This window comes from Rhinolophus sinicus, chromosome X, assembly GCF_036562045.2.
Source record: "Rhinolophus sinicus isolate RSC01 chromosome X, ASM3656204v1, whole genome shotgun sequence".
Lineage (NCBI taxonomy): Eukaryota > Metazoa > Chordata > Mammalia > Chiroptera > Rhinolophidae > Rhinolophus > Rhinolophus sinicus.
This window is the reverse complement of record NC_133768.1, coordinates 38,263,340-38,279,149: the sequence shown is the minus strand read 5'-3', so window position 1 is coordinate 38,279,149 and position 15,810 is coordinate 38,263,340. Positions and strand designations below refer to the sequence as shown.

At 39.9% G+C, this 15,810-nt stretch overlaps 1 protein-coding gene across 2 annotated transcripts in view; it reads left to right on the top strand.

The window, feature by feature from the left end:
* Nucleotides 1-15,810, top strand: part of SLC9A7 (solute carrier family 9 member A7) — a 151,031-nt gene that overhangs the window by 94,164 nt on the left and 41,057 nt on the right. Inside the window, exons 9-13 of one of the 2 annotated variants that reach the window (XM_019717411.2) lie at nt 287-375; nt 468-581; nt 2,780-2,891; nt 7,006-7,159; nt 15,009-15,068. In XM_019717411.2, the coding sequence (XP_019572970.1) occupies nt 287-375; nt 468-581; nt 2,780-2,891; nt 7,006-7,159; nt 15,009-15,068 (529 nt within the window). The remainder of the gene's footprint in view (nt 1-286; nt 376-467; nt 582-2,779; nt 2,892-7,005; nt 7,160-15,008; nt 15,069-15,810) is intronic. The other variant, XM_019717412.2, reaches the window with a different exon arrangement.

The window sequence follows — 15,810 nt, the reverse complement described above, 5'->3', positions numbered from 1 at the left end:
TCTGGGTGGTGAACACACAATGGGATTTATAGATGATGTAATACAGAATTGTACACCTGAAACCTATGTAACTTTACTAACCATCGTCACCCCAATAAACTTTAACTAAAAAAAAGAAAGAAAGAGTTATAGGGGAAGAGGGAGCTTTCAGTAATAGAAAATTCTCAAATACTCAGGAACTTGGATATGCTGGGCTTGCCTACTTTAATATTTTGTTTCAGCAGGGCTTTTTCCTGCTGCTTTTTATTCCATTGATTTAAAAAAACCCAAAAAACTCTTGTGCCAGGTGTTGTAGCTGTCCTTTTCTGTGGAATCACACAAGCTCATTACACCTACAACAACTTGTCAGTGGAATCAAGAAGTCGAACGAAGCAGGTGAGCAAGAGACCTTGTTCCTCATGAGTTACTTGTGAATATAAGGGAGGGGACCTGTAGGGTTTATGACTTCCTTTTCCCTTTCTGTGCAGCTCTTTGAGGTGTTACACTTCCTGGCAGAGAACTTCATCTTCTCCTACATGGGCCTGGCGCTGTTTACCTTCCAGAAGCATGTTTTCAGCCCTGTTTTCATCATTGGAGCTTTTGTATCCTTTTTTGGTTCCACCGTTTTCTACACAGAGAGGCAACCAGTGTTGAGGAAGCTATAATAATAATTTCTGTTTGGGGTGGGAGACCGTGAGCCAGCGTGAGTTCATGGTGTTTTTGTGATGCGAAAAAGGTGTAAGTGGTTCATGAAGCTAAATGTATTTGGTTTAAAGGACTGGTATTGATTCTGAGGGTGTCCTTTTTGCATTTTCTGTGTAAGGTGGCCTTTCTTTTATACGGGTGCTTGGCAAGTGGTAGTTTGTTTTGTAAAGCGCCCTTCTTAGCAGATCTAAAAGTCAGCAACCATGTCAGTCCCCAGAATTATTGTTATTTCATTGCCACATGAATTCCAATCCAGGAGGTTCCTCATTTGGAAGACCTGAAGGTTCTGTTACTCTTGCTCTCAACTGCACACCAGTATGGGCAGCCCTTCCTGACCACCCAGAGACGCCTGCAGGCAGTAAGCATGCCTTTACCTGAGCTTAACAGATCATGCTGAAAAAGACTCTTCCCCCTTCCTCTCCCCCACCAAAAAAAAGGAAAAAGGAGAGGAAGAAAAGATAAAATGGAAAAATACTTGGTTCCTTGATTTAGTCCCATTGGGAGTGCAGTTTTTGGCAGAGACAGTTTTGGGTGCTGGCCTCTCTCAAGTGAGGAGGGATGTAAATGCCTAGCTTGAAAGCTGAGGGTTTTGTACACTTGGCCTCAGATCCTATTGTTTTCGTTAAAATGAACTTTTCTGGACTTTGGAACTATAGCAATCCAGCTCAGCCTGGATTTCAGAATACGAGACCTCATGGCTATTCTTAGGTCTTGGGATGCTGGCAAAAAAAAAAAAAAAAAAGGAGAGTTTTTCTCTTCTGGGTTTTTCCTTTCTTGTGCAGGAATAACTGATACTCACCAAGCAGCTAGGTAGAGATGGTGGCCTGGTGCCATGACGGAATCCTTCCATGTATGTTATCTGCTTCGACCGGGGCTCATTTCTTGGATTGACACACTCAACAGACGAATAACTAAAAGTCTGGGGGAATCAGTGTTTTTATTCTTGATTAAGAAAGATCTTGCATGTCATTTTGATTTGTATTCCTAGCACGGCATCCTGTGAGAGATAATGAGAGTTCAGCCCTTTTTTACAGATGAGGGCCATGGAGGAGTGCCAGTCATGTCCCCTGTGAATACTGAAGGCCGCTTACCCCTGAGGACTTCCCACGGCATGGCTTCTAGGATAGAAAGGGCTTTATACCACTTCCTGTTTCCTTCTGTTAAAAACAATACAAAAGAGAAAGATAAAAGAAGAAAATTGCAGTCAGTGCTTTACCCCGGAGAAGGCAGAAGATAGTTCTGCCCTTGCTTCTGTCTGAAACAGCTGCCGTTCCTGCAGCTGGTGCTTTGCCGAAACGGAAGCTCTCTGTTCCCCTGGCTCCCACAGTACTTTCCTTCTGTGACTAGTGCAGTGTGGGGCTCTCTGTTGGGCTCTGTTCTAAATACAGCAAGTGACGAATGACCAGTTTCCCTGAATTCTTTGGTTTCCACAGTGGAGTTCCTCTTCCACACTCTTCCTTTTCCATTGCTTGTATCTCAAAAAGACATTTTAGCCACTTAGAGAAATCTTCCCAGGTTGATTCTTGTAAGAAATATGAATGTGTCTTAGTGTTAGGAATATTTTAAGTTTCCCCACATCTTATTTGTAGAATCTTCCTGGTCATTCTTGCCCCTGATGTTTACTTCCCACTGAAGCTTATGAGTTTACCCAGCAAACTTTCTCTGTATATTTTGACTCAGGCTAGTAATTTTCACTTCTTGTGATTCCCCCCCCCCCCCAGTAGAGCCCAATACACTGTTTGCTTCTCTCAGCTCGGCACCCCTGCCATGGTACCTTAGCTTATTTCTGGACTCATTTTTAGATAGATTGGAGACTTGGTCATACTAGTTTAATTAAATCAAGAAGTTACAATGCTGTATTGAACAGGCTAGAAATGATCTTTGTGAGCCAGGAGGCTAGGAAAGTTGGCCAGTTGAATCCCACTTGTTGCTGAGACTTGTTTAGAGGGAAACTAGATAGCCTGGCTTCTTTGTGCAACTCTCCTGATCATAACAAGGTATCACGGCATTCCTGAAGTTCTCTGCTCATCCAGAGGTTGTGTGACAGTGCCATTCTGGAAACCCGTTGGGTCCTTAACCTCCACGTGGTGCTCAGGTTGCCATCTTCCTGGGGAGAGCTGCACATATCTACCCACTCTCCTTCTTCCTCAACTTGGGCAGAAGGCATAAGATTGGCTGGAATTTTCAACACATGATGATGTTTTCAGGTAAAACAAGTATAAATGTCAAGAAAATGAGTTTTATTCAGCAGACAGTGTAAGTATGATTGAAATATTGATATGGTTCATAAAAAGAGAAAAATTCAAGTTTCTGGTTCTTTTGTAGCCTCTGCAGTGCTGAGTAGACAGATGTTGTACATGTATAACTGACTTAATATTGATTTTGCAAACCATACTACCAGATGTCTGTGTTCTCCCCTAAAATATTTACATCTTTATTTCATCTCTACCACTCAAGGGACCTGGAGCTATATAAGTATTTAAAGAACTTAATTGTTTTCTAGTAGATATTCATAACTCTCAATCTTTCAGAAGGGCTCCAGACCTGAAATTAGAAAGAAAATAGGTCTTTAATGAGAAAGAACACGGGCCACATCACTCAACAACCCCCACCTGCAATATCCTCACTTGTAAAATAATGAAATTGAGCTGATTCGTTGAGGTCCCTCCCAGCTCTAACTTCCTACGGAGCAAAAGAAGTAAAATACACTCTCATAAGAAAGATGAACCCAAACCGGAAAATAACAGCTGTGATAGTTCTGCTGATTTACACTGTCTCCCAGATGCCCCCTCTCCACTATAAAGCTGAGAAGTGTGCAAGGTCACTGAGGGTGGTACCATGCAAAGTCCGCCTGCCTGCCACTTGAAACAGTTAAAAATTGAGAGACAAGGTTGGTGGAAAGACAAGCAGGTTTATTCAGAATGCCGGCATCTGGGAGGATGGCAGACTCCTGTCCAAAGGCCATCTTCCTGTTCCTAGAACAGGCAGAAGGTTTTACAGGCACATAAGAAGAAAGGAAAGGGGGAGTTGGTCAGGCAGGTCCGAGGGCTGACATGGCTTCCTGGGGTCTGGTCTGTTTTTAAGATAATGTTATCTCCGGACTCAGGACTCAGACTCGGCCATCCCATTGTGGCCTGGGGCTTTATGTGTTACCAGTAAAAACGGCAAGGGGGTTGCAAAACTGCTTCCCATGTCCGGTCGCCTGAGGACTAAGAAATTGTGCTTTCCAGATTAGGATTCTGCTGATTAAATAGATTTAACGAGGTATGTGTCGACTTAGGAAAGGGAACAAAACAGAGTTTTTCAATCAGTGAGGGGAGAAACAAAGAGAAAACAGCTGAATATCAGGGTGGATCTAATTGCAAACTACCGTGTTTCCCCAAAAATAAGACCTAGCCGGACAATCAGCTCTAATGCGTCTTTTGGAGCAAAAATTGTAATATAAGACCCGCTCCAGAACACGCATTGGAGCTGGTTGTCTGGCTAGGTCTTATTTTCGGGGAAACAGGCTAGCTAAATCTAACTACAAGTGGCTAGATATCGAGCTATGCAGTGAGTCAGACTGCAAACTAGCTGAGTCTAACTGCGTTGTAGATTTACCGAATTTCACCCTTACAGGGGGACAAACAAAGGACAATATGTGGAGAGAGCAGTCAGCATGAGTAGATGGTTAAGTGACAGGTGGTGAGCGTCAGATTTGATCAATGAGACCCAAGTTAGAGCATCTCTGCAGAGCAGAGGGAGGAAATGGTGACGCAAAAGGCTACTGTGACCCTTAAAATTAGTTACCTCTGTCCTGTGTGGGGATGGGGAGAAGCTGTACAAGAAGCAAAGTGAGTAGCCACCCTTTACTGTCACACAGCAGTTCTTGGGGACCTCAGAGAGTCATACTGAGATCACACCAACGGGCGCTGCTCAGCAAAGCAATCGCACTCTAGTACTCACTTCATCTGCCCTTAAATGCACAGCCTGCCATGATTTTCTTTCACCCTGACAAACGTTTATTGAACATCCTCTTTCTGTAAGCCACAGTTCTAGGGTGTGGAAGATACAGAAACCAGCCTCCTTCAAGGAGCTCGCAGTGTACTGGGAGGAGACAGGTATAGCTCGCAGTGTACTGGGAGGAGACAGGTATATAAAGCTCTAATTTCCTCCAAAGAGAGGGAGGTAAATTGCACAAAAGACGAATGGAATAAATGCAGAGGAGAGAGAGGCCCAGGGCCATCTTCACAAAGGGGGTAACCTTCAAACGGGGCTTGGAAGAAATGGATTTTAAGAGGCAGCAGGTTGGAAAGGCAGGAAAGCAATGGCCCGCATGGCTTTTTCAGGGAGAGTCAGCAGTCTGCTTGAAATGTGAGACACAGGGTAATGCAAAAAGAAGGTGGCGTTGGAAAGGAAAATTGCGTGTAAACTGGTGCGAATCTTTCAGTTGCATTGGAATCCCGTGTTGGGCTGGTTAAAGCAGATGGCTGGGCCCCACCACCAGTGTGATTCTTAGGGTACTGGGAGGCCTGGAGAATTGGCATTTCTAATGCGTTCTCTGCTGCTGCTGCTGCTGCTGCTGCTGCTGCTGCTGCTGCTGCTGCTGCTGCTGCTGCTGCTGGTTTGAGGACCACGCTTTGAGAACCACTGCTGGAGTGTAGACCATGGAGAAGCTCAAAGCTGTGCCTAAAGAGTTTGGGTTTCCTCAGGAGCAGCTGGGAAACAGAGATTTCTGAGGATGACAGTGACAAGATCCTCCTCACATATTAGGAAAGTGATGGCAGAAAAGAGAACGAGGAACTGTGGAGATCAAAATATGTTCATTGTCTTCTGTACTGAAAGACTGAGAAGTACACAGTGCTTCCTATAAAAATTATTTTCTGCTGGGGGAAATCTAGCTATCGAAAGGAACTCATTCTTCAAGGCCGTGAACTATGTGAGGTTTCACTTTCATATTGCTTACAATGTTTACCTAATAAAATAAGGAAGAATGTAGCACACATTGTCTCTTTCTGAACCCCAAGTTTTCTTCTTTGAGACAACATCTCTTTAGAGGCTTAAATATTGATTGATTAATTGATTAATGACATAGCTGGCTGTTGGGCGATCAGATAAGTATAAATATTTCACTAGGGCAGATTAATAGAAAGCATTAACTTTGCTCTGTTTTTTAATGTACCTTTTGTTGAGTCACTGTTTAGTGAATTGTAGGGAAATTCTCAAATTAATTATGGAATTATTGGGAAAGGTGGGAAAATGTAGAAACATATAATGGGTATAACTTTCATTCTCATAATATACACAAAATCTTGCCCATGGTGAATAAGAATTCATACTAGGTATTTATTAAAGACCATGGATTCAGTCTTTACTGTAGAATAAATTATGAGCATGGTATGGGGAAGGAACAAAAGAGCTTAGAAAGATAAACATTAAAATGTTGGTGCTTAATTTTAACATCCGTTAATGTAGATCAGGGTCAGCAAACTGGCACCTGGGCCAAATGTGGCCACGGCCTGTGTTCATATATCCTAGGGGCTCAGAATGGCTTTGACAGATGAATATCTTACAATCTAACGATTGGGGCACTAACTTTAAAACCCAATTGAGCAAAACATCCCCCTCCCCAAAGAATTCCATTCTTTTCATTAGTAGACTTATATTACAACAAATTGTCCTCAATATAATTATACTCTTGGGTTTTGTCAATCAAATTTTGTGGAAATTTGTTTTTTTCTCTTTTATATAAGTACCTACATAATATCCTTGATGTTTCCTCGTGGTCCACAGTGTGTAAAATATTTTATATCTCACCTTTTACAGAAGAAATTGCCACCCCTGATGTAGATCAGGTTATACTGTTACTTCTCTGTGTGGCTTTGCTAAGGAAATGCTGAACTGTTTTGTGGTTCATGTACATAAACCACAAATATGTATTTGACATATTCATACCTCACCTGTTTCTTAAGTTTAACTACGGGATATAGTGCATGGGAATGCTTGAATCACACACGTGGAGAGCTTAAATTATTATTTCTTATTTATATATCTTATTATTTCATATTACTAGCAGGAGAATTATCTCACCAATAAAAGGGTATTACTATTTTTAAATGTGCTGTACAAAGTGCAGTGTTATCATTACATCTGGACATTTTGCAAAAGAAAACTTCAAATGGGAGAAAATTACATTCCTTTAAGGTTCTTCTTTCTGAATAAAACTTGACACTGGAAGCATAAGTGGATACGGTTTCTGTGCCCTGAGAGGTAGCAGTGGATCTGAAGACATATTGTCATTTGTCCTTGTAAACAGGAGTTCTTCCTCTTTGGTCCCTGCAGGCCTCAGGGGAGCGATGGCGTTTGCACTGGCCATCCGAGACACGGCATCCTACGCTCGCCAGATGATGTTCACAACCACTCTCCTCATCGTCTTCTTCACCGTCTGGATCGTTGGTGGAGGCACGACACCCATGTTGTCATGGCTTAATATAAGGTTGGTATGAAACCAAGGCCAGTTTTGTGCCTGTGGCACTGTGCCTGTGCAGGGTATGCTGTAGCTGAGCACATGGAAGGAAATAGGTTTTGTTTTGTTTGGGGGCAGGGATTAAAGCTAAAATACAATAAAAATTGAGAGTATTGAATTTTCCGGGAGAAAAAAAATCTTGTCATTAAAATTTTTGTTGGTACAAAATCACAAGGAATTAGAAACACCTAGACCTTGCTAGAGCAGTGACATTAGGGCAAGAATCCAAAAAGTCTTAAAGCTGCAGAAGAGAGAATAGACATAGCTGTTGGCAACGTCTGGTATTTCACAATCAAGGTTTGTTTTTCACAATTAGAGTTTTGTTTTAGGAGGATACTGCTGTGTCTCTTCTTGCTTGAGTGCACAAAAGAGGTGACAGTTCCTGCATAACCCTCATTTGTTTCAGCCTCATGGACGTCTCCTGCTTGTGGTTTTACAGCTGTGTCAGGACAAAGGGGCACTGACCTGAGTTTGATTTTTAAAGCGCATTTAAATACTGCACTTGTGAGCTCCAGCACCTTATGGTAAAGGGGACACTGGGGACAGGGGTCAAGAGACCCATAGCCCAACTCTGGCTCTTGTTTAAGGCAAGCCCCTCACGTCTTTGGGTCTGAGTTTCTCTCAACAGTAAATGAAAACACGCGTTCAGATTTTCTCCAGGTCCCTTCAGGTCTAAGTGTGTCCTCTGCATCATTGCATGTGCTCTGGCTACCTGCCTCCGTTTTGGGTCTGCAGAGGGTGACAGTGATCAGAATAAGACCCATGGGTAATGCAGAGGTGTGAAGAAGATTCTCTGAAAAACCACAAGGTGGCAATGTTTTCCGTTCTCTGCTGGCTTTTCGTTTGCATTTCCTTCTCTAGAATGTAGAATGCATGGGACTGACAGCTGCCAAGCATACCTATCTTAGAGAGAAAATGAACAAGGACTCACAGTCATCCTTGGAGTCAGGGAGAAAACTGGAATTTGAGAGAAGAGTCTCTCCCATTGGGGACTTTTGTATTGATGGCAGGCAGGGATTTCTGGGCTTGGCCACTGCCAGCTGTACCATTTCTGGGCTGGCATGTCTCCGACTCAAAGCTGCAGAACCTGTGTAGGGCTTATCAGTGACAGTGATATAACAGCTGACACTTGTGCTGCAGATGATGTTCAAGATGCCATGTGTATAGTAAGATAATTCTCATAACATTCTTATAAGGGACCTACCACTATTATCTTTAGTTAGAATTGGGGAAGCTGAGGCACAGAGCAATAACTCGCCCAGGGTCACAGAGCTTTAAGTGGATAAGCTGGGATTTGAATCCAGGCAGTTTTGCCACAGAGTCCACACTCTTAACCACTGTGCTGTACTGCCTGTAAGAAGGCTTCATGTATTAGGGACTATTTTTATGTCATAAAATTTGGGATGATTAAAATTTCAATTTCCTGGCCTGAATCTCAAGAGTGTATTAAGGAAAATAATTCATTTGTGGAAATATAAACCTGAAGAAGAAAATGTATAGATTTTTGGCTTGAAAATTGAGACATAAGATGGTACCATCTTTGTTCTGTGTGGCAGAATAAAGGGTAAGAAAGGAGGTTTACCCTGCACACAGTTGAGAATCTTGGCTTTCGGTGACCTCTGAAATTGCTTCCTGCTCCTATTTGTCTGGTCACACAGTAGGTACCTTGGATGCTCAGAGCCTGATTGAATTGTTTGTTTTTCATTCTATTTTATAAGTCCTTTCCTGCTTTCCCCACCCCTCGCAACATACACAGGACCAAACAATTTTCCACTGAGAGTAGAGAGTTGACTTGTGACATTTTCCACTTCTTATAATCCTTTTCAAAAAGTGGGCCATTAAAATAGTCCTACCCAGAGCTGAGAGCGTGGGCAGCTTTCCCGGAGACCCACAAGCTGTATATGTATGAATATAATGTAATAATTGAATTTTTGTGAAAATATTAACATAATATATGGATAGCACTTAGGACAAAGCAGCTAGCACATAACGAGGGACAGGAAATGACTACGTGCATGACTGTGTGTATAAGAGATCCAGTTTCTCCACATCCTTGCCAGCATTTGGTGGTGTCACATTTTTTCCATTTCGTCTGTTCTAATAGGTGTGTGGGATACCTCATTGTGGTCTTAATTTGCATCTCTCTCATGGTTAATAATGTCGAACATCTCTTCATGTGCATATTTGCCATTCATACATGTTTTTGGTGAAATATCTGTTCAAGTCTTTTGTCCATTTTCTAATTGGATTGTTTTACTGTTTTGAGAGTATTCTAGATACTAGTCTTTAGTCAGATATGTGGTTTGCAATTATTTTCTCCTTGTCTGTTGCTTGTCTTTTCATCCTTTTAAAAGTGTCTGTCATAGAGCAGAAGTTTTAATTTTGATGAAGTTCAGTTTATCATTTTTTTCTTTTATGGTTTGTACTTTTGCTGTCGTGTCTGAGGACTCTTCATCAAACCCTAGGTCTCCAATATTTCCTTTTGTGTTATCTTCTAAAAGTGTTTTAGTTTTATTCTTTACATTTAAGTCTGTGATCCAGTTTGACTTAATTTTTATATAAGATGTGAGGTTTAGTTCGAGGTTTTATTTTATTTTATTTGACTATGGCTATCCAGTTGTTCCAGAACAATATTTTTTATTAGTTTCAGGTGTACAAAGCAACACAATAGTTTGATATTTACACCCCTTACAAAGTGATAACCCCCTCCCCCAAGTTACTACCCCTCTGACATCTTATTTGGCTGTTACAACACCATCTACTATCTTCCCTATGCTGTACTCCACATCCTGTGACTATATATGTGTGTGTGTGTGTGTATGTATATATATACATACACACACACATATATGTATTTATTTAATTATAGTTGACATGTAATATTATTCTACTTCAGCTTCAGGTGTACAGCACAGTGGTCAGGCATCTACACAGTATGAAGTAATCCCCCTGATAAGTCCAGTACCCATCTGGCACCTTACATAATCTTTACAACATTGTTGATTATATTCCCGATACTGGATTTCATATCCCCATGCCTATGCCCATCGATAGACGATTGGATAAAGAAACTGTGGTACATTTATACAATGGAGTATTACTCGGCCATAAAAAAGACACAATCTTACCATTTGCAATAACATGGATAGACCGAGAGAATATTATGCTAAGTGAAAAAAGTCTGACAGAAAGACAAATACCATGTGATCTCACTTATATATGGAATCTAAATAAAAGAATAAATGAGCAAGCAAATCAGAAATAGACTCAGAGATACAGGGAAAAAAACTGTTGGTTGCTAGATGGGGAGGGGACGGGGAAAAGGTGAAGGAATTAGAAAGTCCAGCACAATTTGTTAAAAAGACTATCCTTACTCCATTGAATTATTCCTTTGCCAAAAATCAGTTGGCTGTATGCCTGTTTGTATTCTGCTCCATTGATTTATGTGTCTATCCTTTCACCAGTACCATACCATCCTGATAACGATAGTTATATAATAAGCCTTAGCATCAGGTAGAGCAAATCCTTCTACTTTAGTCTTCTTTTTCAAAACTGTCATAGCTATTCTAGTTTCTTTCCATATACTTTTAGAATAAGCTTGTCTATATCTTTTTTAAAAATCTTGCTGGGATTTTCCGGGGAATTGTGTTAAACCTGTATGTCAATTTGGGGAGAATTGACATCATTACTGTTGAGTTTTCCTATCTATGAATATGGCATGTTTCCTATTTATTTAGATCTTTTTTTGATTTCTTTCATTAGTATTTTACAGTTCTAAATATACAATGCCTGTACATGCTTTGCTAGATTTACATCTAAGTATTGCTTCTTCTTTTTTGAGCAATTGTAAATGTTATTCTATCTTTAATTTCAGTTTTCTTGTGTTCATTGCTAAAATACAGAAATACAATTGGTTTTTGTATGTTGAACTTATATCCTGCAACCTTGTCAAACTTATTAGTTCTAGAAGGGTTTGTTTTTGTTATTGTTGGTAGATTCTTTGATATTTTCTATGTGGACCATCATATCATTTGCAAGTAGAGACAGTTTTATTTCTTTTTTCCAACCAGTGTGCCTTTTATTTCCTTCTCTTGACTTACTATTCTGGCTAGGACTTTCAGTACTATGTTAAAAAAGAGTGATGTGAGTGAACGTCCTTGCCTAGTTTCCGATGTTAAGGGGAAAGCATTCTGTCTTAGGCCGATAATTATGATATCATCTGTAGGGTTTTTGTAACTGTTCGTCACCAAGTTGAGGAAGTTTTTATGTATTGCTAGTTTTCTGAGAGGTTTGTGTTTTGTTTTGTTTTGTTTTAAATTTATCATGAACAGGTATTGAGTTTTATCAAATGATTTTTCTGTATCAATTGATATGGTCATATAATTTTTCTTTTTTAGCCTATTAATAATATAGGTTATATTGATTAATTTTCAAATATCAAACCAGCCTTGCTTCTCTCAAGCAAACCCCACTTGGTTGTGGTGTATAACTTTTATACATATTGCTGAATTCTATTAGCTAATATTTTGTTAAGGATTTTGTGTCTATGTTCATGAGGGATATTGATCACGAGGGAAGTTTTCTTTTTTCATATACTGCCTTTGTCTGTTTTTGGTATCAGGGTAATCTGGCCTCACAAAATGAATTGGGACAAATTCCCTACTCTTTTGTTTTTTGGAAGAGATTGTGTAGAAGTGGAGTTAATTCTTCTTGAAAGTTTTATGGAATTCTCCAGTAAAACCATCTGGTCCTGGAGACTTCTTTTCCAGGGGTTTTTAAATTATGAAGCCAAATCTTTAATAGTTATAAGTCTATTAAGATGATCTATTTCATATTGAGCACGTTATGGTAGTTTGTGAGATTGGTCTGCTTCATCTAAGTTGTCACATTTATATTGTTCATAGCATTAACTTATTATCCTTTTGATGTCTATGAGACCCCAAGTGATACCCCTGATATCACTGATACTGATAATTTGGTAATGGGTAATTCCTGATATTGGTAATTTGCATCTTCTCTTTTTCTTTCAGTCTTGCTAGAGGTTTGTCAGTTTTATTGATCTTTTCAAAGAACTAGCTTTTTATTTCATTGATTTTCTGTATTGTTTTTGTTTTCAATTTCATCGATTTCTGTTCCTACCTTAATTATTTCCTTCTTTCTGTCCAACTTTACCCAGACAACATAATGAAGCAAAGTGTGCCATTGGTGAAAAATACATGGTGTCAGTTCACTGCATTTTTCCAGATGTGTATAAATAGCGATTATGTAAGTGTAGAAACTGACATTTACAGAGATTACAACAAAAGAAATTCCCTCAGAAATAAGGTCATGAAACTAGTTTCTCTGACTTGTGGCTTTTCATGTTATTTAATGACCACAAATCATTTATGTAAACCAGTTCTTATTCTAAAAGTCAGAAACCCCCTGAATTAAGTGTGGTGTTTTGATCTCTGTGACCTCAGTAAGATCAATACCTACTTGTTTCTTACTTCTCTAGGATGCTGACAGAGGCTCTGCTCAGAAGTCAGAATCCCAGGATGGGTCTCAGAGTTCCACCATAAATAATTAGAAGTTAGCTGTGATTTTTAACCATGGCTGATTTCTAGTCTGTGTATAAAATAAAAATGAATTTAACCACAAACCCAAAGCCAGGTCACTGCTTTCCAGAAATCCAACTATCTTTTTAAATTGGTGTTTTGTGATTGATATTTTAAAACATAATGGCAAAATGCTCAAATTGTTTTCTGTTACTGCACAAACCACACAATATTTTTCTTAGTCTCTTGAGCAAGCGTTATTCACAAAGGATAAAATTTTGGCAACTTAAAAAAATGATCACAGTATTATTTCAGCATATGAGCCTTGTATGTATCCTGAGTGCATTTTGGTGGCACAGTGGCTGTCCTCTTGGAGCTCCCAGCTTCAGGTGACACACACATGAAGTGGTGGTGAATGAGGGGGGGGGATGGCATACACCCAGGCAGCCAAATGAACAGGTAACCTTCCTACCCCAGAGTGCAGTAATATAATCACTGAAGGACAAATTAGGACACTCTGCTGAGTATAATCCTGTTAGACTGAGAATTTACAACAAAGCTCTTTGTAAGATAAGGAATAAAGGCAGGGAGAAGCCCTGAGCTCTTTATGTAATAGCATTTGTAACTGGATATATTTAAAGACTTTCAAGGCGCCCCCTTGTAATCAGAGGCAGTATCCTGGAAGGTGAAAAACTGGGGCTTTGGGGTCTAACAGCTTCAGTTGTAATCTTGGTTCCAATATTTTCTACCTTTGTGACCTTGGGCAACTCATTTAACCTCTCTAACTCTCAGTTTCCTCATCAGTTACATAGGAACCACAATAGTGCGAGGATAAGAAGTGATAATTAATAAATGTGATAAAGAGTTTTCTCATTAAATGAACCATCTAGCACATGGTAAGCATTTAGTATATTTAAACTATTATATTATCATTACTAATCATAGCATTACTACTGCTATGATTACTATTATTATTACTAGTGAATCTTACATTAATGGAATCCAGTTTGCTTTTATGGAATTTATCACAATTTTTCAATACTGTAGTAACATATAGTATGGATAAGCCACAGTCTAAATGTGTGGCTAATTAAAAATACCACTGTAAGAAGCATCACGTTCTCACCTGCATATTTCAGGGGATGTTTGTAGCATGAGAATTTGGGCATTGTCTAACACAGTGTTTCTCAACCTTTGTTTTTTCATTTTTGCCTGCTTAAGGAGCCTTTAAAAATGTTTTTCCCAATTACCTCTCTCACTGAAATTTTAATACCACAGATCTACTATATATCTGTTTATGTGCTATAAATCTTTTCAACGAACTAGCTTTTTTGAGGCTTTGGAGGGCTACAAATTATTGTAATATCTGAAAAATGTTTTGTCCTACAGAAACCAATTTTCACACCCATGGGGGCAGTATCACCCCCCCATTGAGGATACATGTTTTAGTGAAGTGGTTGTCAACTGAGGACAATTTTGCCCCCCCAAGGGGACATTTGGAATGCCTGGAGACATTTTCGGTTGCCTCAAATGGGGGTGGGTGGGTGCTACTGGTATCATCATGTGTGTAGCGGCCAGGGCCCAAAACATCAGGAATGCTGAAGTTGTGAAACCCTGCTCTTAGTTTGACCGTGAGGTTCAAACACACTCTGAATAACCCAGCAATTATTAAAGAACGTAAAACGGACCATGTCAACTCTAAGACCACTAGGTAAAAAGAATAGCAGAAGTTGGGTTTCCGAATTTCATGTCGAACCCATGGACAACATGATTTACTTGTATAGAAAAAATGGCCATATTTGTCTTCTTAAGTTTTGTTGCTGTTTTCAATAACAGTGCTTTTTGCTGTTTCTGTCAAATATGTGTAAGAATACGTGTAAACACTTCAAATATGTGTTTGATAACAATTTTGTTTTCTTTTTTGTGTGGATATGTCTTGCTTTATGAAACAGATGAATTCCTGAAAAAAATTGTATAAATTAATTTTCTATGAGCTGCATTTATTCCTCTGATTTCATTACATTATATTTGGAGAGGCTTATCTTCATTCCTAATCAAGCTTCATTTGACCTGGCTCCTAACATTGTTGCTTTCAATGTAAATTTAGCAGCCTCTCTGCCTCTCTGGGTTTTAGAGAATGGGGACAGTATAAGAGAGGGTACAGATTTATGTTTCAAGTTAGACGGCCTGTTCTGTGATGGACGTGGCCCAAGTCGTGTGCCCAGAGCTCCTGCTCGCCTATTGTCCCTGTGACACTCACATTCGCTTCTTCTGCTGCCCAGAGTTGGCGTCGAGGAGCCCTTTGAAGAGGACCAGAACGAACACTGCTGGCAGTACTTCAGGTGACACAAGGGCTTCCTCAGAAACAAATTAACCGGGCCTGGCTTTTCTCCTCCTTCTAACCTGAGATGTTTCTCTTGATGCTGTTTGTCTCTTTCTTCCTTCCTGTGTGTGCCAACCCCCTGCCCCTTTTAGCAAAGGGTCAAGAGGTCAGGTCAAATGTAATTATTTTCCACCCTTTCTCTGGGCTGGCTGATGTGTCAGTGTTCCTGAGTTTGTCCCCTTTTCCCACATTTTGGGCAGTGTGTGTCAACACCAAAGCCAGAGTTGGTGAGTGTCTCCTTGTACAGCTGAGCTTAGTGTTAGGAGCATCCCATTTGCAGAGCCACAAATACTATCCCCACAAAATTCTGCTTATGATCTTGTGAACAAGGTTTCTAACTCATAAAAAGAACCAGAATTTTACATTTCAGTCATAGTTGGGGTATGGCGTACGCCATTCTAATTAGGCACCAGTGCGGTTTTAGGTTTTTAAGTATGTTTCTGTGTACTTGTACCTTATCATAGTGAATCAGAAGATACAAAAAAAAACACCCCAGATTTTTTTAAACCAGAAGATAATTAAAAACTCTTCTAATACAATTTATTTCTCATTGCCCATCCAAGTTTATTATCTGATTATGCTTAAGAGTGGTGATGTTGGGCAATCAGAGTAAAGACTTCAATGTTTCTTCTTTCCCTCTGTATCTTTAGCCCGCATGCTGTTTCCTTCATCTGATTCTGGGTGCTGGGAGATAATTCAAA